We start from the raw sequence: 23,830 nt of genomic DNA, 5'->3' as shown, positions 1-23,830 counted from the left end.
CATCTCTCTGCTCATATCACATACCAGTTATTGCATGTTATCTGCATTTTTCCTTTAGAGTCCTTAACATATTAATCATTTTAAATTCACACTTGATTTTTCTAACATTTCTGCCATTATCCGGTTATGATTCTTTTTCTGTCTCTTCAATCTGCATTTTTTGCTTTTTTTGTATGACTCGTAATTTTTTGTGTAAGGTAGAGATAATGTAGAGGTGAGAGGAACTTTGGCAAATAGGTTTTTAGTAGTGTGATGGTATGAGTTTATGTGTGCATTTGAGGCGCTATAATCATAGTCCCATGGTTATTGTCTATCTTTGCTGAACCTGTGTCTCTAGACTGTGATCTTCACCAGTGTTTCTAAAGTTTTTCTTCCTCTGGTTAGGACAGGATGTCTAAAGTGGGCTGGAGTTAGGTATTTCCCTTTCCTCAGGTAGCCTATGCACTGATAAAACCCTAGCAAGTTGGGCTCTAGTAAAATAGTTTCTCCCATGGGCCAGTCTTCTTAAGGATAACAGAAAGTTCTAGTTTATTTCAAAATGTTTACTTTTCACCTCTCACTTCCAGTAGCAGGAAGATAATTTTCTCTGATATTTACTTTGAGGATCTAGTAAAGTTTCTGGAGGTAAAATTCACAAAAGTGTGGAGACCTCTCTGGGCTGCCCTGGAGTTTTTAACTCTCAGACTTGTCCTCATTGAGCCTCCAACAAATTGTCAATTACAGTTTAGGTTTTTCCACCCTGATAATGGTTTCTACAGATGTTTCCTGGGGGTGGAAGGTCTGCTCTAGAGAGTTACTATTCTCTGTATCCACTTGTTTTTCCTCTCCAGTTTCAGGGACAGCAGTTTGTCCTGTAACTTCACTTCTCTGATAAATCTAATATTTGTTGATTTTTCAGCTTTCTCAGTCTTTTACTTATTAGTTTGGAGTGGCAACTCCTAAGGTCCTTACATGTTGAGTATGGAACCAGAAATTCCCTCCATTCGAATTTCATTCTTCAAATCCTTAAGTCTAGCTAAGTGGTGGGAATGGAAAAGAAAGAGCTGCCATAAAGTTATAGGAATAAGCTCAAGGGCCTCTGGGAAATATCAGTGAGCTGTGAGAACACAGGAAAAAGAGGGGGTGGTGAAAAAGAAGGACAAGAAGTTATGAGGAACAGTTGGGAATTGGAGACCCATGCATGTGGCTGAGTATAAAAGTGACTGGAATGAATTTAGGGAGTATAAGGGAATGTATCACATTGGATCTTAGCAGTCTATTACTTTTTCTTTTTGAGATGGATGGTTGAAAAAAATACAGTGTGGGATCTGGATAAACAGAATGCTAATGTGTTTGTATGTGTGTGTATATGTGTGTGAGTATAGTGGAGTTGAGTTATCAGACAGAAGTGTCTGACATGCAATAGGACCAGAAATAGAAATGTTTGCATATCTAGTGTCTAATATAGTTTCTGGAACTGAATTCTTGCTTCATAAATATTTGCCAAATGGATGCATGGATAACTCTGCAGAGCTTAATCAACACTTTTTTAAAAAGTATGTATAATTAAAAGTTAATTTTGACCAAAAAGTTTTATCTTTTATCTCTGTAAGATTCTTCAATGAAAGTGTAAAAATAAGCATCCCAGGATGTCTGAGTGCAAATCAGAATCTCAACCTCTAGACCATATAGGAATGCATTGTATCAACAGTCTCACTCAACTTCTTTGGGATGAACTCTTAATTTGGTTTATTTCTTCAATCTTTTTTCAAATCCCTTCCTTCCACTCATGTCCTCTGACTCCTTTTTCTCCTCTTTCCCCTTCTCCTTTTTCCTCTCTTCACTTTTCCCTCCCCGCTCTTTTAGAGATTATTTATTTATTTATTTATTTAAGAGAGAGAATCAGAGATTGTGAGACAGAGCACAAGCCAGGAAAAGAGGGAGAAGCAGGCTCCCTGCTAAGTGGGGAGCCCAATGTGGGGTTCAATCCAAGGACCCTGAGATCACGACCTGAGCTGAAGGCAGAAGCTTAACTGACTGAGTCACTCAACCGCCCATTCCTTCTCTTTTTCTTCTTCATTCCTTCTCCTCTCTTTCTTCATCTCTTCTTCATGGACTTTGAAGGTAGATAAATGTGATGGTTTGGAGGGGTGGAGAGGGATACTGGCAACAAGGAGACAATGGATTTCTATAATAGTACAGTGTAAGGAAAAAATTTGGATGGTGATGCCTGGTCATAGTGGAGATTGGAGGATATGTTTGAAAACTACCTTTACATAACATGCACGTATTACTTCCATTGAATGCTTTTGGGGGGTGAGATGACTGATGAAGATTATTCCACCCACTCCTAACAACTCTGGAAATTTCACCATAGGAAAAATCATTTAGCAGTCTATTGCAATTATCCAGACCAGATATTATAACAGCTGGAACAAAAATAGCAGAAGAGTAAGGAAGAGGAGATAGGTTGTAGAAAATGGACTAATGGAATGGCAGACCTCTCAGCATAGAACTCTGTCCAAACCCCTGCACCAAGAGATTTGCCATCCCCCTATGATGGCCCCCAATACTCTGTTGACCCCAATGTTCTATTAAAATGCCTGACTGAGCAAACTCAACACAGCAAAGATAATATACTGTTTGTTCTAGCCTGATGGTATAAGCCTGACCTACTTTTCTCAGATCATTTACTATAAAGGCTTACAATTGTGAATATGTAGCTCTTAGAACTCAGTAGTCTTTTTCAAGGACTTGAGAGCCATCCCATTGAAATGTAACCATCAGGAAGGATAGGAATTTTGTTTTGAAGTCTCTGTGGGAAGATAGATTTCTAACTTTGATAACCACTTTGATAACTTTGATAAGCTAACAAACAACTTAATCACATTTATACTGACCAACCTTCTATAATATTTCACTTCTCTGACTCAAATGAGGCCTAGTTCTTTCCCCTCCTTTATTGTCCCTTTGAAAGGCCCAATTTGGGCTCCTGGGGGCTCAGTTAAGCATCCAACTCTTTATTTCAGCTCAAGTCCTGATTTTGGGTCATGAGAGTGAGTCTGGTATGGAGTTCTGTGCTTACCACAGAGTCCGCTTGTCCCTCTCCCTCTGATTCTCCCCCTGCAAGCTACACACACACTTTCTCTCTCTCCCTGATAAATAAATATGTAATAAAATCTTAAAAGCCTAGTCACCTCTGCACATATTGGAATGGAACTAAGCTTTCCCCACTACTGTCAGTAGTTATTAAATAAAGTCTGTTTTCAATGCTTTAACTTAGAATTTGTTTATCACTGTCTGGTATGGAAGGCAATGAATCTAAAGTCACTTCCTGGTTTGGGACTCAGAATCTTTCATCATACAAGAAAAACTAGACCAATGGCTTGTTTGGGTGGAGTTAGTGGGGAGGATAGAGGAGACTACAGAGTGATAGGGCTAAGGAAGCTGTGATCAGAATAAAATAAATTTTTCTTGAGGTATGGCAGTTGTGATGAGAAGGGATCATATAGAACAGAAGTTGGGGAAATCTGGAATCAGGGAGCACCCTAGTTCTATCTAGTTTCCCTTCCCTTTCTACTTTTCTTCCTCCCTCCCTCCCATCATTCTTTCCTTCCTTTCCTTTCTCATTGAGTAAAGTATACATGTGATATACCTATCTATCTGCATAGATGATAGATACAGTACAAAGGGGCTTCAGATGAAAGCATCAGTCCTCTCACTTCCTATCCCCATCTTTCTCTCCAGAAGGAGAACTGTTTGGGCCCCTTTATCTGGAGGTCTCTATATCTAAATATAGTATGTAAATACATATCAATAGCCCTTCAGTTATCAAGTGTAGAATTTATTGACTTCTTAAATAAATTCTATGAGAATTTATTTCCCTTGCTTCCAGTTTTAAACAAGTGGGGGAGATGAGTATGTGTCCTAAAATTCCCAGTGAATCCCTTTTCCCAGCAATAATAACTTCCATTGTGTGCTTAGTATTTGGAACATATAGTTGTAATCACTTTGGATGTATTAACTCATTTCATTACAAGCCCGGTTACAGGGGCTAGTAGTAAAAAACAGGAAGACAAAAACAATGCTTGGCCTTCCTCACCACAAAATGTTAAGTTCGGTGAAATAGTTAAAAACAAGAACAAGAACTACAGCAACACACACACACACACACGGGCTAGTGTTGAAGCACTTAAGTTGAAAATGGCTCCTTTAATTCTGTGTCAGACGGGTCGGACTACGGGGGCCTTAAGTGAACACACACACACACACACACACACACACGCATTGAAGAACTGAAATTTAAAACGACTCCTTTAATTCCGTCCCTGTGCCGGACGGGTCGGGGCACGGGGACCACAAGCGAAGAGCCTATAGACTGAGTGCTCCCTAACCGTCTCAAAGAAGCGGAGGAACTGGAGCCACGTCACGGGGACTGGTGACACTCTTTCTCTGCGCAGTCTCTATGGTATTTCTTCCCAGTCGGCCCGCCCCTCGGGTAGCAGCTGTCACGTGACGGGCTCCGGGTTTACGGCAGGTGCCCACGTCATCCTGGCCTGCAGTCTCAGCCTGCGGTGAGGTACCTGGGCTCCTTAAGGGCGGGTGGTTGGGTCGTAACTACTGTTAAACGGCGGAGGCTCTTGGGCGGCCAGGCTCGGTAACAATAATCTGGCGGAAGCGTTGGCCACTTAGTGCCTACCGCACGGGTCTGCTCTTTTTGCCACCTCCGCCGTCCCCACCTCTTCCCGGGTGAAGTCACCTTTGCGTTTCGAGACTTTGGGGCCTGAGGCCCAAACTCGACACGAACCCTTGCCATCCCCACTTCGCCACTCATTCTCCGTCTTTTCCTTTGCGCCACCAACCACATCATTCAGCTTTTGAGGTGGCCAACTCGGCTGTGCCTTGAGGCCAAGTTTGAGGTGGTTAAGGTGTGGGGAAAACAGCCCCCCCAGTGGACAAAGGCGGAGGCAAGAATAGAGCAGGCCTCGCGGCCACAGGCAATAAAAATAAGCGACTGAGGGTGTGAACAAGGAAAAAGAAAAAAAAAGAGAGAAAGTACTACGGTCTAGAAAGAACTGGAAAGGACTTGTTGCACGATGGAAGAATCTGACTCTGAGAGAAAGATGGAGAAAGAGAATCTGGGGCCAAGAATGGATCCTCCCATAGGGGAACCGGAAGGATCGCTTGGGTGGGTGAAGTTTATTATGTAAAACTTGGAAGGTGGTGATGGAGTTCTAACTAAGAAAATACTGTGAATTAGAACACCCCACCTATGATAAATTGCTTTGATTTACCAGTAAGGTTGATTGGCATCATGCTTTTGGTGTCAGGATAAACTGGCAAGACTGGTTGGTTGGTAACTGGATAGAAACAGCCCTTGGGATGGGCCTGATGTCAATCCCGAGGTTTGGGGGTGGGGTGGGGAGTGTTCTAATTGAGAAGGCAGTTCTGGGTTGCTTTGAATTTTCATTAAAGGAGATTTAACATCGTGTTGAGGATAAGAAGACTAGGAAGAAGGTTGGTATTTCTGGGGGCAGAGATCAGTGGCTTAAAAGGTGATTTCAGTACCTTTTTGTACCTGAATTTGAGATTTGTATTTTATATACTTTGTACCTGTAATGAGTGAAATCTAACTTGGAAGGACAGCTGGCTAAACATACCCACATTTTGAAAATAACCTAACTTAAAAATTATAAAGGACATTCAAATAAGATAATATTGTTTGATTTATTAAAGCACTTGTATGTGTTGCTTTGATGCATTTTTTAAGATGATAAAAAAATTGAATCTTGAATTTTATTGCTCATTTATATTAGTAAGCCAGTCTTCTTAAGACCCATCTCCAGAGTATTGTAATTAGGGGTAGGGAATTTGAACCCAGTTTTATAATTTAGGAAGACAAGGGCCTCTTTAACTGGGTTCCTACACACAGCTGTACTCAGCCGTTGTGCTAAGCATGTTCTTTTGCACCTCCACATTTATTTGTATTTTTAAAATTCCAATTTCTAAGGCAATGGATCCTGGAAACTGTCTTTTGGTTTATATCTGCAGGTGGGTGCTACCAAATACAGCCATGAAGAAAAAGGTAAGACATATTAGGTAGATCAAATTCATGAAAGTAAAGGTAAGAAGTTATGATTCAGGAAATAGATTTTTGATGTATATGTACCATCTTTCCTGGACCATTGCAGGAATCTTCTATCTGTACTCTTTGACTCTTGTCCTCTTCTTTGCTATCAGATTTAATTTTTCTAATATTTAAATGTAATTGGGTCATTCACATACTTAAGACTGTTTCATAACTTCCCAAGATTCAAAGAATAAAATCCAAATGATTTCATCATATAGAATGCCCTTCTATTCCTGACTAAATTGATCTGCCATATCTGTACCACCCTATTATAGCCATACAGAAGCTATTTTTCTCCAATTTTTCTCCAAATTTATAAATTTTCATTTTGTGGGCCATGCACAAACACTACACAGGTCTCTTCCTGCACATTTATGCGGACCCAATTTAAATGATACGTATATAAGGTCTTTTTATGAGTTTTCCAGGTGGAATTGAGTGTCCTCTTGTGCTCTGCCCCACTTTGGGGTTTAGGCAGAATCAATAAGGACACAGTTGTGGTCTAAATTTCTGAACCTTTGGGACTCTCTTTCTTCATTTGTAAGATGGTGATAATAATATTACCTATCTCGTAGGGTCATTATGAAGTTTAAGTGAGTAAATGCATGGTTAGTCTTTCATAAGCAGTTGAAGATTTCTTAAATAAAAAACACAAGAAATATGCCATATTTACCCTTTATCTAACAATTCAGTTATATAACTCAATTTCCTAAAGCAATGTTTTTGATGAGCCTATCTAAGTTATCTAAAGTTGTTATCAACAAGGATGGCTAAAAATACCAGAAATTTCTACATGACTAAGAATAAAACAAAAAAGAAATTGTAACTACCCTAGCCTGTCTTGTTAGTAACATTTTTTTAGTGAAATAAAGTTATGTGCCTAAATAGCTAGGTTAAATTGACACTGAGTGAAGTATACTTTCATTAATATTCCCTGTATTTGTAATTAGAAAATTTTTAAAAATTTCTTGGGAGTGAAGATACAACTTGTAACACCTTCATTTGAAAAGTAAGGTAATTGGAACTATAGTCCATAAATGTTAAAGTTTGAAAAAACTCTGAAATGTCACCTTACACAGTTTCCTCCTTGTGCAAGAATCAATAGCATCTTTGATAGGTGTTTTTCTGTCTTTGTTAGGTGCTGATATTGACATAAAGGTTATTCACCTTCATAATGTCACCTTTTCCATTAGACAGTTCTCATCATTAAAAACTTATTTGTCTTCTGTCTTTGTTTAGATAGCTTGTTCATTCTTTCAATGAATATATTTTAAGCATCTGTTATATATTTGGCACTGGAGTTACAAAGGGAATTCTCCCTGCCATTCAAGAACTCACAGTCTTGGGAGACACAGACAAAAATAACACAAAGAACAACAACAAACAAACAAACACACACAGCCCAAATAACTGCAGTGCAGTTATGTCTTTACAATACAATAGGAGTGTGATGGGAGGAAAGGCGTGAAACACACCTACACCAGCCTAGGTCATTGAGGTCAGGGAAGCTTCTTGGGGAGACGCTTACTGAACCAAGTCTTGAGGGATGGATGAGTGGAGCTTAGATGAAGGAAGAAAAAGGAATGGGAAATAACTGGCAGAGGGTACAGCATGAAACAAAGACATAGAACTGGGCTCCCTGGAATTGTGGGAGCAGTCATAGGGACTATAATAGGTTTAGTTCAGTTCATTATTCCCGGACTCTAAATGTTCTAGGCCAGGAGGTAAGGACAGAGGAGTAGATAAGCCAGATCAAGGAAGGTCTTTTATGTATGCCATGGGACGCCTTAAAAAAAAGATTCAGAGTAATTAATGAAAAAAATCATAGAGTAAGTAGAAGAGATGAGATCAAGGGCAGAGTTGGGAAGGTTGACCTTGAGCAGGGGAGAGAACTTTCAGTTATAATGAAATCTCCTGCCAGGTAGTTCAGTGCATAAAGCATTAGATTATGAGAGATCAGGGTTCAATTTCCTCAAGTTGTTATTTCTCTAACATAGTTCTGAATGAATGATAGTGTATAATGCTACCATAATAAATTCGTGTTATTTTATCGCTAAGAGGTGTGTGACATATGTGCCTGACTCCTGGAATTTTTGGTATCTCTGCATTTACCATTGGTCAGGGAACTAAGTTAATTACAAGTACCGGCAATAGGTTGTTGGTACTGTCAACTTCAGTAAAACGTCAAGTACAAGAGAGAAACAGATCCTTTTAGACTTGATTTGCTCTAGATTTCTAAGTTTGTTTTTTTTTTACTTTGTCCTTAGGTGCTGTTAATGGGTAAAAGTGGGTCTGGTAAGACCAGCATGAGGTCTATTATCTTTGCAAATTATATTGCCCGAGACACACGTCGCCTTGGTGCAACAAGTAAGATGTTTTATCTAATTCCGAAATCAGATGATCTTAAATATTAATAATCCGCATAACACACTTGGTTGCAGTAACTTAGGGTTGCAGAAATTGAGACATTTGTTTTGGAGCAGGTTTTCCTGTTTTTTCGTTCTTTCTCGAAGGGGTACAGCCTAATTCTGGTTATTACTGCTTGCTGTCTGGGGAGCTTCTTTCTAGGTTGCTTACCAAGTGGGATACCCTTGTCCAACTTGCTTTTTTATCCTGGTCTTTATTAAACAAACATAGGGACCCTTTTGTTTGCTTTTTTATTTTTTGTGAGAGTTTTTTTTTTAATTTTTTATATAAAGGGAAATTAATTGATACTTATTAACAAGCATAACAAAATCTCCTAAGATTTTTTTAAAGATTAGTCCTAATCTTCATTAAAAGGTCCATTCTGAGTGGGGTGGGCAGGGCTGTGAGGGGAAGGTTAACCTGATGTGTACTCTGCTGCTTCTCTTCCTGGATATACATAGATGTTCTCATTGGAGTTCCAGCTGACTTGAGAAATGTTTCATTGCCCTTTATAATGTGAATGTTAAGTCTGGTTTCTTAATAATGGCCTAGCTGGGCTACCATGGCTGCCGTTCAGTGGATCTATGCTTCTGGGAGACCTCTTCTGTTTCGAGTGTAATGCTATTTTGTTTTGCAGCATCCAGGCATTTCTGGATTCTGCCATGGTCCTTGGCCTATCAGTGATGAAAGCATTGCTCTACCTGGCTTTCCAAGATTCCTGATCTGAGTTTTTAGCATCTTGAATACTTTTAGGGACAAGTCACCCACTACTTCTTTTAAGGCATCTCACTCTGGTTCCAAGAAAAAACAAACATTTTTAAAACAACTTGTGTTCCAGACCCTAGGATATAAAGAAGGAAACCGTATTTTTCTTTATAAAGTGCTTGGAGTTTATATATACTCTCATAATTGGAGCAGCCTTAGTGGTTAGAAAGCTATTTCTTAGAACCCTGAATCTGTTTCTCTTTGTTTCTTCCTTTCTGTTCCACTGAGTCTCTACAAATATTTGAGTATGATTGATGTCTCAATCTCTCCTAGCCATCCTTGCTTCCCAAATCTTATCTTCCTTAAGTTAAACATGTCCAGTTCTTTCATCTATACCTCATGCGACATCATCTTGAAACATTTTTAAAGACTTGTTTGAATATATCTACATTTTTTTAAAGTGCTGAGATTTGAATATAGATGTGATCTGATCAGGGCAAGGAAGGACTATTATATCTTTTATTTTGGGCCTCACACTGCTGTTAACACAGTCTAGTCCCCTACTCTTATTTTGTGGAGTGGCTTTATTATACTGAGTCATACTAAAAACTAAATTCCTTCTCACATACATTGTTATTAAAACACATACCATCCTTCTTCTTCTTGTGCAGCTAATATTTTGAATCTAAGAATAAATTCTTACTTGATTAAATTATTCAGTTTTGTTTATTTTAGCACCTATCTTCTTGTATCCAGTATTTGTTAACTGTGAAGTCCAGGACCACTCATTATTTCTCAGGGCTGTAATTCCCTTATCTGTAGAAAAGAGATTATCAGATCTGTTTTCTTTTTAGGTGCTTATTATCTCATCTGATAGATTCTCTATTCTTCCTAACTTTGTGCATTTTGTACATTTGATAAGCCTCTCATCTAGTTTTCATCTAAGTTGTTCATCAAAAATTTTGGTCAGGACAGGGTCCTATAGCCTGTCATGCCTTGAGAGACTTCCTTCTAGAAAGGACCAGTCCAGATTTCTTTATCATGATTTGGTAAATTTTAATTTTTTTCTATTATCCCAAGTTAAAGATCTGGACCTAATAATCATATGGTTTCAGTAAATTAGAGGAAGCTTCTGTGTATTACATGCTTTTTAATTTACTTTAGTTTTTATATTAACTTCATTTTGATAGATGATCTAGAAGGTGAGCTTATTCACCTAGCAAGCCTTAGAACTGGAATATCACTCTGTGTTCCTGCTCTCTCCACTGTGCCACAGTCACCATTCTTGGAGGATTTCTTTCTTTGTGTGGTTTAAGTTCTATACGTTTTATTGAAGCAATGGTCAGTTTTCTAGTCAATTAATATTTTTATTTTTAGGTGATCAGCAGAGTTGATTTACTACCCTTGGTCTAGTGAATAGTCATACAACCCAAATTTCAGAACTGTTCAAGCTACTTGAAATAGTTTTGAAGTAATCTAGCAGCATCATTAAAAATTATGAACAGAATATTGCAGATTATGTGTACACTATACATTTTAGCATCCCATTCATTCAGTAAGTGCTTTTCTGGACCATCATATGTGCCAGGCACTGTGAATGGGACAAGGCTTTGTCTCAAATGGGACCTTTCTTGATATACTTTGTTAGCAATTACTGTATTTCCTTAAAGGTAATAAAAGTATGCTTTAAAATATTATGTTGGACTTAATGCTTTAATGTATCATTACCCAATTTGTCATTGTTGAAAAAAGGTCTGGGTTCTATTGCTAAACTTACAGACTCTTTGAAAATACATATAGTGCATTGATTTTTACTTATTCTTCCTTTTTATGAAGTTGTTGATTTTCTTTAACAGTAGCAAAAGAGTACTTCTAAAATATTATATCACCTTTAATGCCTTAGTGTTTTTCTAGTCTAGCATTGCTGAAAAAAGATCCAATTTTATTTTGTTAAACTTAGAACCTACTGTGTTTTAAAATTTGTGGTAAGGGTACAGCATGGTGATATAATTAATTTATTTGTGGGCTGTTAAAATGTGTTTGTTGGAATAGTAAGATTCTCAATAAAAATAAGATTATAAAATATTTTAGTCACAAACACTGTTGACAGTTCCAAGATTTCCTACCTTCTCAGAATTCTCTGTTCCCTTGGCTTTTATTTAATGCTTTATTACTCTGGTTTTCTTCCTTTATCTTTAACCATCCCTACCCCCTTTAAAAAATATTTTCTTCTTTCTGCCCCATAAATGTATGTGATTTCCTAATGCTCTGTTCTGGTTCTTTTCAGTTGCTCTTACGACAGCAGGACAGGAAAACTAGGAGAGCCAGAGGGCCACTTAGGAGACTTAAGACTAAAAAGGAAGGTAGAATGTGGGGATTGGATCATAAACTGCCTTATAAACCAAGTCAGATAGTTTGAACTGAGGGTAGAGGGCAGCCCATAGAGAGTTTTTAAATAGAAAAGTAACATGATCAGATTTTATTATTTTTAATTTTCAACTTTGATTACAAAAGTAATACTTGTGAAAAATTCAGACATTGCAGAAGTAAAAAAAGTGTGCTCCTTCCCTTGTTCTCAGGCCTGCTTCCTGGGGACAACCACCGTTAGTAGTTTGAGATTGTCCTTTAGGCCCTTTTTTTTCCCGGGTATATACGGTCATATACACAGAGACTTTTTTTCTTTTTAAAGAATAATGGGGTAAAATCTGCATTTTGAAGAGACTATTATATCTAACACGGAGGATAGATTAGAGGAAGGCAAGGGTAGAAACAGATTGACAGATTTGGAAACTATTTTAGTAGACCAGGTAAGAGATGATGGGGCCTTAACTTGGGTTAGGGTAGTGGTAGTAGATATAATAAGCAAATACATTTGGGATATACTTAAGAGATAGAGTCAGTAGGACTTGTTGAAAGGTTTGGGTGGAATAATGGAGGAAAGGCTGGACTCAAGGATGAAATTAAGGTTTTCGCTTAGGCAACTGGTTAAATTCACTAAGATGGAGAAGACTGAAAGAAGAATAGATTTTGTAGGAAAAAATGGGGAGATGAGTTATATTTGGATACACTGAGTTTGGGATACTTATGCATTATTCAAGTGAAAATGTCCAGTATATGTTTCAAAAAGGGAGAGGGACATCTGTATTAGATATAAACACTTAAGTTAAAACAATATGAATAGAGTAGCTTGCCTGGGGGGAAGTAGGTAGCCATAGGTGAAATCCTGAAGTGCTCCAACATTTAAAGGACAGAAGAAAGAATAGGAAGATACACCAGAAAGGTTATAGGTATGATATCAGAGGCCAAGAGAAGAGAATTTTTTGAGAAGAGAGTAGTCAACAGTGTCATGCTACAGAAAGTAAGACAAGGACTAAAAAGTCCAGTGGATTTGGTAAGGGGGCCGTTGATCACTTGATGAGAACAATTTCTGTGATATGGGAGTAGAAACCAGATTTCTGTCCCATGTGCTTCATACCTAAACAGTTACTGAATTCTGTCACTTCTTTTGTTATTGTCTTTCCCTTTCTCAGTAGCACTTCTTTCCATTTTTTTTTTTTAGTACTAGACCGTTTACATAGTCTTCAAATTAATAGCAGTTTGAGCACCTACTCTCTCGTAGACTCTGTTGGAAATACAAAGACATGTAAGATATGATTCCTTTTCCAAGGATGGGGAAGTAAGGGGGAGAATGGAAGTAGTTTGAGCACCTACTACGTGCCAGGCACTTTATATATAACTTCTTTAATCCTCACAACAATCCTGTGAGGTCAATAACATCCCTTCCACCTTTTGTAATAGAAAAGGAAACTAATACCCAGAGGCTAAGTGACTTGCCCAAGGTCACACAAAGAGGTACAGCTGGTATTTGAATGAAGAACTGTTTAACTCCAATGCCCATGTTTTTTTTAGTACCCATGTTCTAATGCTTCGCTGCTCATGGTCTGGGTTATGAGAAGATAAAATTGCACAAAAGTTAGATAGCAGTCAATATAATCAATAGATTCAAGATGGTCATAGAAGCAACATCACTGTGTGATTGAGTATCACAAAAATTGTAAAAATTATGATTGCTAGACTTTAAGAAATTTTTAAGATAAGAACTTTCATTATTTTTCCTTGTGATTTTTGGTGCCTGGCAGAGAGTAGATGCTTAATAAATGTTTGAATGAATTCAGAGGGAGTGATGACAGTAAGTGGGGGTGGCCAGGAAGGGCCTTTAGAGAAAGTGAATTTAAGCTGGGTCTTAATAGATGAATATAACTTTGAACGAAAGGTGGGGAGGACTTTCTAGGCAGGTGAACAGAGTAGGCAAAGTATAGAGTGGGGAGGGAAGTGTAAGGCAGAGGTCGCAAACAGGCAGTCTGTAAGCTGGATAAGGCCTATAGATATGTTTTGTTTGGCTTCTACAATGTCTTAGAAAAATTGGAATTAGGTACTAATAGGTAAAAGTTTCCATAAAAATCTGGTTTCTCTCTAATATTGAAAAGTGTAAAGATATGATCATCTTGATCCCACATTCCTGCCTTGACAGATGAGCTAGAGCTGTGTAATTGCCACCTTCTCTATCACCCTCTTGGGTGGATATTCACTCTCCATACATGATCATCTTTGCTTTTGTACATTTACTGGCCTGGCCCATATTAGCAAGTTTGCGACCCCTGATGTGTAAGGTATGTTGAGGGTTGGGGAGGTAGTGGGATAGGGGAGGACTATAAATAAACCAAATTGGACTAGAACAAAAGTCTTTATTAATGTGACTCAATGGGGAATATAAAGGTAGATTAGAAGCCAAATTTGAAGGACCTTCCATGCCCCTCTGTAGGCACGGAGGAACCATTGCAAGTTTTTTGAATGGGGAGTGACATGTTCAAAGTAGTGTTAAGAAGATGAATCTGACAATAGCCTGTAAGAGGGTATGGCTTCCTGCTGGGTGGTAATTATGGAGCAATTGTAGTTGTGTAGGCTTGAGAAATTAAGGGCCTTCCTTATTGTTAGTGGCACGTTGTAAAACAAGGAGTGAAATCGAGGAATTACAAAGAAATAGCAATGAATGTCAGACAGAGGAGTCGACAATGACCATCTTCCCCAAAATGGGACAATAATAGGGTCATTAATTGAAATAGGGAAACCAATAGAGGGAGCAAGTTGGGTTATGTTTTATGCTTGTTTTGTATTTGGTATTTGTTGTCATTTTAAAAATTTGTTTTATGGAGGGTGTTGGTGGGTCACTGAAGAGTTATTAAATAGTATATGTCTTTGTCTTACATGTTGAAATTTTAACAATATTATAATTGGAGATTGTTTCTGCTCTAACCACTAAACTACTAAAAAGTAAAATTACTTACATTGAGAGCCAATTCTGTAGCTCAGAATAGTTTAGGTGCCCACCTTGCCACTAAACCATATTACTAAGCTGAAAATCACCTTCTTGTTGAAGCTTTGAGCATTTCACTCCACTTTGGTCCTTCTAAATTCCATGGGTTAGTTCTTTGCTTATTTTGAATTTTACCTCATGTGCTGCAGTTACTAGCTTTGTCATATTTGTCTTCCAGTTGATGTAGAACATTCTCATGTTCGATTTCTGGGAAACCTGGTATTGAACTTGTGGGACTGTGGTGGGTGAGTACTGTTTGCTTGTTTGTGGCACCAGTGGCAGTAATCATGGCACCTAGTATAATCAGCATGGAAAATACATTACAGTAGCTATCATTTGTAATAGATACATTTGATAGAAATTGTTTCATAATTGGCACTTGATTAAATAAAGATCTCTGACTTTTATGTAATTGTGGAAATGCCCTCTCTGTGTGACATATTTAATCAGCACTAACATAGGCTGTGTCTAGGGATCTGTAGTATGGGATAGATTATCCCCCTCTCTTGCAGGAGAAGAAATTGGATTTTTATCTCAGGTGGCATAATATCAGTGCTGAGCTCTTAGCCATCATACCGTAATACCTTTTCATTCTTTATTATTTCAATCTCCAGGCAGTCTAAGCACTGTAGATCAGCCCTAAGCTCATATTCTCCAACTGAGTTACCAACTGTTGGAGAAGTAGGAAATAATTTTTCCTTTCATGGCTGAGGTACTTCCAGAATATTCCATCATAAATGCATATTCACTGTGCTTATATGGAGGTATTGCTCCTTACCCTATGGCCATTTGCATCTCCATGTTTCAGCAGCAGTGTGTAGTGCACAGTGGTTAGGAGCCTAGGGTCTGGAGATAGACTGGGGTTTGTAACACAGCTCTGTTAACTGTGTTACTTTGGGTAGATCATTTAAACTCTCTGAGCCAGTTTCTTCATCTGTATAATAAGGATAATGATGGTACTAAATCATAGGGGTGTTTTGATGATTAAGTAAGATGAGATACAAATGCATAGTAAAGTTCCTCACAAAATAAATAGACATTATTGTTGGCTCAGTGTTTACCAGCTCCTAGCATAGAACCAATCATGGATAGGTGCCAAATGAGTTGTTTGTTGAAAGAATAATGAAATAGCCAAGTATTCTATAAGAAAATGATTCCCATTATGGAACTAGAGGGTATCATGCTTAGCAAAATAAGTCAAGCAGAGAAAGACAACTATCATATGATCTCCCTGATATGAGGAAGTGGAGATGCAACATGGGGAGGTTAAGAGGGTAGGAGAAGAATCAATGAAACAAGATGGGATTGGGAGGGAGACAAACCATAAGTGACTCTTAATCTCACAAAACAAACTGAGGGTTGCTGTGGGGAGGGGGGTTGGGGAAAGGGGGGGTGGAGTTATGGACATTGGGGAGGGTATGTGCTATGGTGAGTGCTGTGAAGTGTGTAAACCTGGCGATTCACAGACCTGTACCCCTGGGGATAAAAATATATGTTTATCAAAAATAAAAAAAGAAAAGAAAATGATTCCCATTATTGCTAGCAGATGGATCACTTAGTGCTCTAGAGCTCTTTCCATACAAATCCTTCATCTTTATCATTCTTCTAATTCTGTAATCTCTTTCAAGAGATTAGTCCAAGTTCCTTGCTTTTAGGCCCTAAGATGTTATCATTAATTCTGCAGATAAGGCAGCTGAGGTACAATGATATTAAGAATCCACCAAGGTCACACAGGTAATTAATAGCAAAAGTACAAGACTGAAAGCTAGGTACATGTTTTTTTTTCCCCCGTGACCAAACTCTACTGTTTTATTTATTTTATTTTATTTTATTTTATTTTATTTTATTTTATTTTATTTTAATTCCAGTACAGTTAATATAGTGTTATATTATATCCAGTGCTCATCATGACAAGTACACTCCTTAATCCCCATTACCTGTATCACCCAACCCCTCCTCCATTAGTTTGTTCCCAATAGTTAAGGGTCTATTTCTTGGTTTGTCTCTCTGTATCTCTCCCTTTTTTCCCTTTGCTCATTTGTTTTGTTTCTTAAATTCAAACGAAACTACTGTTTTTTTTTATTTTAAAAATAAAACAATGTAATTTTATTAGGGCCTAAGGTGACTGGATTTGCTCAAGACAGGGAGGTCAGGAATGGTTTCTGTGAGGAAATATGGATTGATTTGAAATCTAAAGGGACAAGTAGGAGTTAATTAGATGTAGAAATAGGGGAATAGCATGTAAAACAGATTAAATAGCATGTGTAAATGCTTCTTGGTGGATACATCACAGCCCAGTGGAACTGAGGGAAGGTCATAGTGTATTTGGAATACAAGGAGAGGGGCAAAGGGTGGGGCAAAGAGTGGGGCAGGTATGGCTCAACCAAGAAGTTGAAACTGTACCAATTTACTCTTACTTGCCTATTAATTTGAAGCCTTAAGATTATCTTTCACATTGATTAATCCAACACAAAATAAATTGTAAGTAGGAGTGACTAAACTGAGGACTTGGTTATTACCAAATTTTTTCCTATTAGACAGGATACCTTCATGGAAAATTATTTTACTAGCCAACGAGATAACATCTTCCGAAATGTGGAGGTTCTGATATATGTGTTTGATGTGGAAAGCCGTGAACTGGAAAAAGACATGCATTATTACCAATCATGCTTAGAAGCCATTCTGCAGAATTCTCCAGATGCGAAAGTTTTTTGCTTGGTACACAAAATGGATCTGGTACAGGAGGATCAACGGGACCTGGTAAGAAGCATAAAGGATGCTGCATGAAATGATTGACATGCTTTCTAAACTTCTTTTATAGAGAAATAGGTAAATAGTATGATTATTTTCAGGAAGAATAAATTTCAGCATTAGTGCTCAAAGTTCTGTCAGGTTTTTAAAAACACTCATAAGCAAATTTTCTATGCAAAAAATGGTAAAGGGAATATAATATCCATTTGGCAAATAATTTTCAGATTTAGGTAAGGAATTTGTCAATGTGATATCATTAAGCAGCCTTTATGTATTTTTTTATTTGAGTAAAATTAACATATAGCGTTATCTTTTAGATGTACAATATAATGATTCACTAATTCTATACATTTCTCACTGTTCATCAAGATAAGTGTTCTCTAAATCCCTTTTATCTATTTCATCTATTTCCCCCCCAACTCCCCTCTGTCAACCAGGAGTTTGTTCTCTGCATTTAAGCATCTGTTTTCTTGTTTGTCTCTCTTTTTTTCTCTGTTTGTTGCTTTGTTTCCTTTCTACAGTTCCACAAATGAGTGAAGTCATATGGTATATATCTTTCTCTTGACTAACTTATTTCACTTAGCATTATACTCTCTAGGTTGATCCATGTTCTTGAAAATAGCAAGATTTCATTCATTTTATGGTTGTATAATACTACACTGTATGTACATATATATATAACTTATACATACAAAATATATGTATATGTATGTAACATACATATATAAACATATCTTCTTTATCTATTCATCTATGGAGGCACACTTGAGTTGCTTCCATATCTTGGCTATTGTAAATAATGCTGCAATATAGGACCCATATATTGTTTTGCATGCATATTTTCCTTTTCTTTGGGTAAATACCCAGTAGTGGAATTACTGGATCCTATGGTAATTCTATTTTTAATTTTTGAGGAACTTCCATACTGATTTCCACAGTGCCTGCACCAATTTGCATTTTACCAGTGGTGCACGAGGGTCCCTTTTTCTCCACATCCTCATCAATACTTATGTCTTGGTTTTTTAGCTTACCCTTTCTGAAAGGTGTAAAGTGATACAGTGTTCTGGTTTTAATTTGCACTTCCCTTATGATTAGTAATGTTGAACATCTTTTTATGTGTGTTGGCCATCTGTATGTCTTCTTTGGAAAAATGTCTATTCAGATCCTCTACTCATTCCTTAAATTGGATTATTTGTTTTTTGGAGGGCTTGACTTGTTCAAGTTCTTTATATATTTTGGATTTTAACCCCTCATTAGATATATCATTTGCAAATATTTTCTCCCATGTGGTAGGTTGCCTTTTTGTTTTGTTGATGGTTTCCTGTACTATGTGAAAGCTTTTTATTTTTAAATAAAATTTAGATAAAAATTTAAATAAAATCAGTAGTTTGATTTTGCTTTTGTTTCTTTTTCCAGAAACCTAGAAAAATGTTTCTATGGCAAATGTCAAAGAAATTACTGCATATGTTTTCTTCTAGGAATTTTATGGTTTCAGGTCTCACATTTAGGTCTTTAATCCATTTTGAGTTCATTTTTGTGTATCATGTAAGAAAGTGGTCCAGTTTAAATCTTTTGCATGTTGCTGCCCACTTTTCTCAACAACATTTGTTGAAGAGACTTTTCCCTATTGTATATTCTTGCCTCTGTTATGGTAGATTAATTGGTCATATAAACACTGGTGCATTTGTGCTATTCTATTCTGTTCCATAGTTCTATGTGTATGTTTTTGTGCCAGTACCATACTGTTTTGATTACTACAGCTGTGTAGTATATCTTGAAATCTGGGATTCTGATACCGCCAGTTTTGTTCTTTTTCAAGATTGCTTTGGCTTTTCGGGGTTTTCTGTGGTTCCATATAAATTTTAGGATTACTTGTTCTAGTTTTGTTAAAAATCCTATTGGTGTTTTGGTAGGACTGCTTAAATCTGAAGATTGCTTTGGGTAGTATGGACATTTCAACTACATTTGTTCTTCCAGTCCATGAGCATGGAATATCTTTTCCATTTGTTAGTGTCATCTTCAATTTCCTTCTTCAGTGTATTACAGTTTTCAGAGTACAGGTATTTCATCTCCTTGGCTAAGTTTATTCCTATGTAGTTTATTCTGTTTGGTACAAATATAAGTGGGATTGTTTTCTTAATTTCTCCTTCTACTTCATTTTAGTGTATAGAAATGCAATAGATTTCTGTATATTAATTTTGTATCCTACAACTTCACTGAATTCATTTATCAGTTCTAATAGTTTTTGGTGGATTCTTTTGGGTTTTCACTATATAGTATCATGTTATCAGCATTGAGAGTTTTACTTCATCCTTACTAATAGGGATGCCTTTTATTTCTTTTTCTTGTTTGCTCTGACCAAGACTTTCAATACTATTGAAATACTATGTTGAATAAAAGTGGTCAGAGTGGACATCCTTTTCTTGTTCCTGATCATAGAGGAAAGCTCCGTTTTACACCATTGAGAATGTTAGCTTTGGTTATTTCATGTATGGCCTTTATTATGTTGAGGTATGTTCCCTGTAAACCTACTTTGTTGAGAGTTTTTATCATGAATTGATACTGCACTTTGTCAGGTGCTCTCACTGCACCTGTTGAAATGATCATACGGGTTTTATTCTTAATCTTGCTAATGTGATATATCACATTAATTGATTTGCAAATATTAAATCCCCTTTGCATCACAAAACAAATGCCACTTGATCATGGTGAATGATTTTTTTTTAAATTTTTTATTTTTTATAAACATATATTTTTATCCCCAGGGGTACAAGTCTGTGAATCACCAGGTTTACACACTTCACAGCACTCACCAAAGCACATACCCTCCCCAATGTCCATAATCCCACCCCCCTTCTCCCAACCCCCCTCCCCCCAGCAACCCTCAGTTTGTTTTGTGAGATTAAGAGTCACTTATGGTTTGTCTCCCTCCCAATTCCATCTTGTTTCATTGATTCTTCTTCTACCCACTTAAGCCCCCATGTTGCATCACCACTTTCTCATATCAGGGAGATCATATGATAGTTGTCTTTCTCTGCTTGACTTACTTCGCTAAGCATGATACGCTCTAGTTCCATCCATGTTGTCGCAAATGGCAAGATTTCATGTCTTTTGATGGCTGCATAGTATTCCATTGTGTATATATACCACATCTTGATCCATTCATCTGTTGATGGACATCTAGGTTCTTTCCATAGTTTGGCTACTGTGGACATTGCTGCTATAAACATTCGGGTGCACGTGCCCCTTTGGATCACTACGTTTGTATCTTTAGGGTAAATACCCAGTAGTGCAATTGCTGGGTCATAGGGCAGTTCTATTTTCAACATTTTGAGGAACCTCCATGCTGTTTTCCAGAGTGGCTGCACTAGCTTGCATTCCCACCAACAGTGTAGGAGGGTTCCCCTTTCTCCACATCCTCGCCAGCATCTGTCATTTCCTGACTTGTTGATTTTAGCCAGGTGAATGATTTTTTTTAAGATCTTATTTGTCAGAGAGAGAGCACAAGTAGGGGGAACAGGCAGAGGGAGCAGCAGGCTCCTCACTGAGCAAGGAGCCCAGTGTGGGACTCGATCCCAGGAACCTGGGATCATGATTCAAGCCAAAGGCAGACATTTAACTGACTGGCCCACCCAGGCATCCCAGTGAGTGATTTTTTAAAATGTATTTTTAGATTCAGTTTGTTAATATTCTGCTGAGGATTTTTGCACCTCTGTTCATCAGTGATTTTGTCTGTAGTCTTCTTTTCTGTAGTTTATGTGGTTTTGGTATCAGGGTAATGCTGACCTTATAGAATGAATTTGGAAGCTTTCCTTCCTCATCTATTTTTTTTAATAGTTTGAGAAGAATAGATATTAACTCTTCTTTAAATGTTTGGTAGAATTCACCTGTGAAGCATCTTACCCTGCACTTTTTTGTTGTTGTTGTTTTTGGGATTTTAATTGATTACAGATTCAGTTGCATTGCCAGTAATTGGTCTGTTCATATTTTCTATTTATTCCTGTTTAAGTTTTGAGAGGTTATATATTTCTTGGAATTTATCCATTTCTTCTAGGTTGTCCAGTCTTTTGGCACATAAATTCTCATAATGTCTTATAATCTTTTGTATTTCTGTAGTTCTGGTTGTTATTTCTCCTCTTTCGTTGGTGATTTTATTTGAGTCCTCTTTATTTTCCTAGATAAGTCTGGCTAAAATTTTATCAAGTTTTTTGAGCTTTTCGGAAAACTCGCTCCTGGTTTCATTGACCGTACTGTCATTTTTTTAGTCTCTATTTCATTTATTTCTGCTCTGATCTTTATTATTTCTTTCTAACTGCCTTTGAGCATTTTTTTTCTAGTTCCTTTATTATTTTTTTTTTTTAGATTTTATTTCTTTCTTTCAGTGAGAGTATGAGCAGGGAAAGAAGAGGGAGAGGAAGGAGGGGAAAGAATATCAAGCAGACTCTGTGCTAAGTACAGAGTGTGACCCTTATCCCTGAGATCACGATCTGAGCTGAAACCAGGATTTGGATGCTCAGCCAACTGAACCACCCTACACTTCTGTAGTTCCTATAGGTATAAAGTTTGGTTGTTTATTGGAGATTTTTCCTTCTTGAAATGGGCCTTTGTTGCTATTATCTTCCCTCTTACAACAGCTTTTCCTGCATTACAAATATTTTGGATCATTGTGTTTTCATTTATCTTCATGTAGTTTTTTATTTCCTTTTATTTCTTGGTTGATCCATTCATTGTTTAGTACCATGTCATTTAGTCTCCATGTATTTGGGTTCTTTCCAGATTTTTTTCTTGGGATTGATTTCTAGTTTTGTACCACTGAGGTCAGAAAACATGCATGATATACTCTCACACTGTTTTGATTTATTGAGACTTGTTTTGTGGCATATCATGATCTATTCTGGAAGATGTTCCATGTGCACTTTAAAAGAGTGTATTCTGCTGTTTGGGGATGGAATGTTCTGAGTGTATCTTAGTTGTATCTGGTCCAATGTCCACTGTTTTTTGGTGATTTTATGTCTGGATGATCTATCCATGGATGTAAGTGGGGGTATTAAAGTTCCCGACTTTTATTACTCTCAATTCTTGTCTTTATGTTTATGTTTATGTGTTTATGTTTCTTTTGTTTCTCTCTTTTTTTTAAGAGAGAAGCAAGAGCATGGGTAGGTTGGTGGGGGTTGCAGATGGAGAGGAAGAGAGAGAATCCCAAGCAAGCTCCATGTGGAGCCTGAGCACAGAGCTCAGTATTACAACCCTGAGATCATGACCTGAACTGAAACCAAGAGTTGGAAACTCACCCTACTGAACTACCCAGTTACCCCTGTGTTTATGTTTCTCTATTTAGGTACTCCCATATTGAATGCATATTTATAATTATTCTATCCTCTTGTTGGATTGTTCCCTTTATCATCATGTAGTGTGCTTCGTTGTCGCTTGTTACAGTGTTTATTTTAAAGTCTATTTTGTCTTATATAAACATTGCTATCCCATCTTTGTTTTTGCTCCCATATGCATGGTAAATGTTTTTCCATCCCTTCATGTTCAACCTCCATGTGTCTTTAGGTGTGAAATGAGTCTCTTGTAGGCAGCATATGGATGGGTCTTGGTTTTTATACATGTGTATAAAAAAAAAACACAGTCACCCTGTGTTTTTTAATTGGAGCATTTAGTCCATTTAAATTCAATGTAATTATTGATAGATATGGACTTACTGTCATTTAGTTATTTATTTCACAGTTCTTGTACTTTTTCTGTGTTTTTTTTCCTTCTCTTGCTCTCTTCCTTTATGGTTTGATGGCTTTCCTTAATGATATGCTTGGATTCCTTTCTCCATTTATCTGGTTATCTATTACAGGTTTTTGATTTGTGTTTATCAGTAAGCTCATATATAACATCTGATGCATATAACAGTCTATATTAAGTTGATGGTCCCTTAAATTTGAGCACATTCTAAAAGTACTATATTTTTACACCCCTCCAACAATGTTTTATGCATATGATGTCATAATTTGTATCTTTTTATTTTGTGAATCCATAGACTGATTTTTATAGATATAACTGATTTTACTCCTTTTCTGTTTAACCTCCATATTGGTTTTGTAAGTGATTAGTCTCCTACTTTCATTATGTTTTTATTTACCTATGAAATGTTTTCCTTTCATAATTTTCTTTCTCCTGATTATGGCCTTTTCTTTCCCCTCAAAGAATTCCCTTTAACTTTTATTGTAAGGATGGTTTAATGGTGATGAAAGCCTTTAACTTTTGTTTGTTTAGAAAACTCTGTCTTTCTTTCTATTCTAAATAATAGCTTTGCTGGGTAAAGTATTCATGGTTGTAGATTTTTTCCTTGTAGTATTTTGACTATGTCCTGCCACTGTCTTCTAGTCTGCCAAGCTTCTGCTGAAAATGCAGTGGGTAACCTTATGGGATTTCCTTTGTGTCTAACTTTCTTATGCTGTTTTTAAAATTCTCTCTTTATCACTACTTTTTGC

General features: G+C 37.1%; 1 protein-coding gene across 6 annotated transcripts in view; it reads left to right on the top strand.

The window, feature by feature from the left end:
* Positions 1-4,472: 4,472 nt before the first annotated feature.
* Positions 4,473-23,830, top strand: part of RRAGB (Ras related GTP binding B) — a 37,246-nt gene continuing 17,888 nt past the window's right edge. Inside the window, exons 1-6 of one of the 6 annotated variants that reach the window (XM_045072784.1) lie at positions 4,473-4,553; positions 6,031-6,064; positions 8,377-8,476; positions 12,780-12,863; positions 14,773-14,839; positions 17,132-17,354. In XM_045072784.1, the coding sequence (XP_044928719.1) occupies positions 6,053-6,064; positions 8,377-8,476; positions 12,780-12,863; positions 14,773-14,839; positions 17,132-17,354 (486 nt within the window). In that variant the 5' untranslated portion in view covers positions 4,473-4,553; positions 6,031-6,052. Of the gene's footprint in view, positions 5,168-6,030; positions 6,065-8,376; positions 8,477-12,779; positions 12,864-14,772; positions 14,840-17,131; positions 17,355-23,830 lie in introns of all 6 variants that reach the window. The other 5 variants (XM_045072783.1, XM_045072785.1, XM_004781804.3 and 2 more) reach the window with 5 other exon arrangements.

The sequence above is a fragment of the Mustela putorius genome, unplaced genomic scaffold (assembly GCF_011764305.1).
Source record: "Mustela putorius furo isolate JIRA1106 unplaced genomic scaffold, ASM1176430v1.1 tig00004121_pilon_pilon_pilon, whole genome shotgun sequence".
Lineage (NCBI taxonomy): Eukaryota > Metazoa > Chordata > Mammalia > Carnivora > Mustelidae > Mustela > Mustela putorius.
Note: the sequence above shows the minus strand (reverse complement) of the source record. Positions and strands in the feature narration are given on the sequence as shown.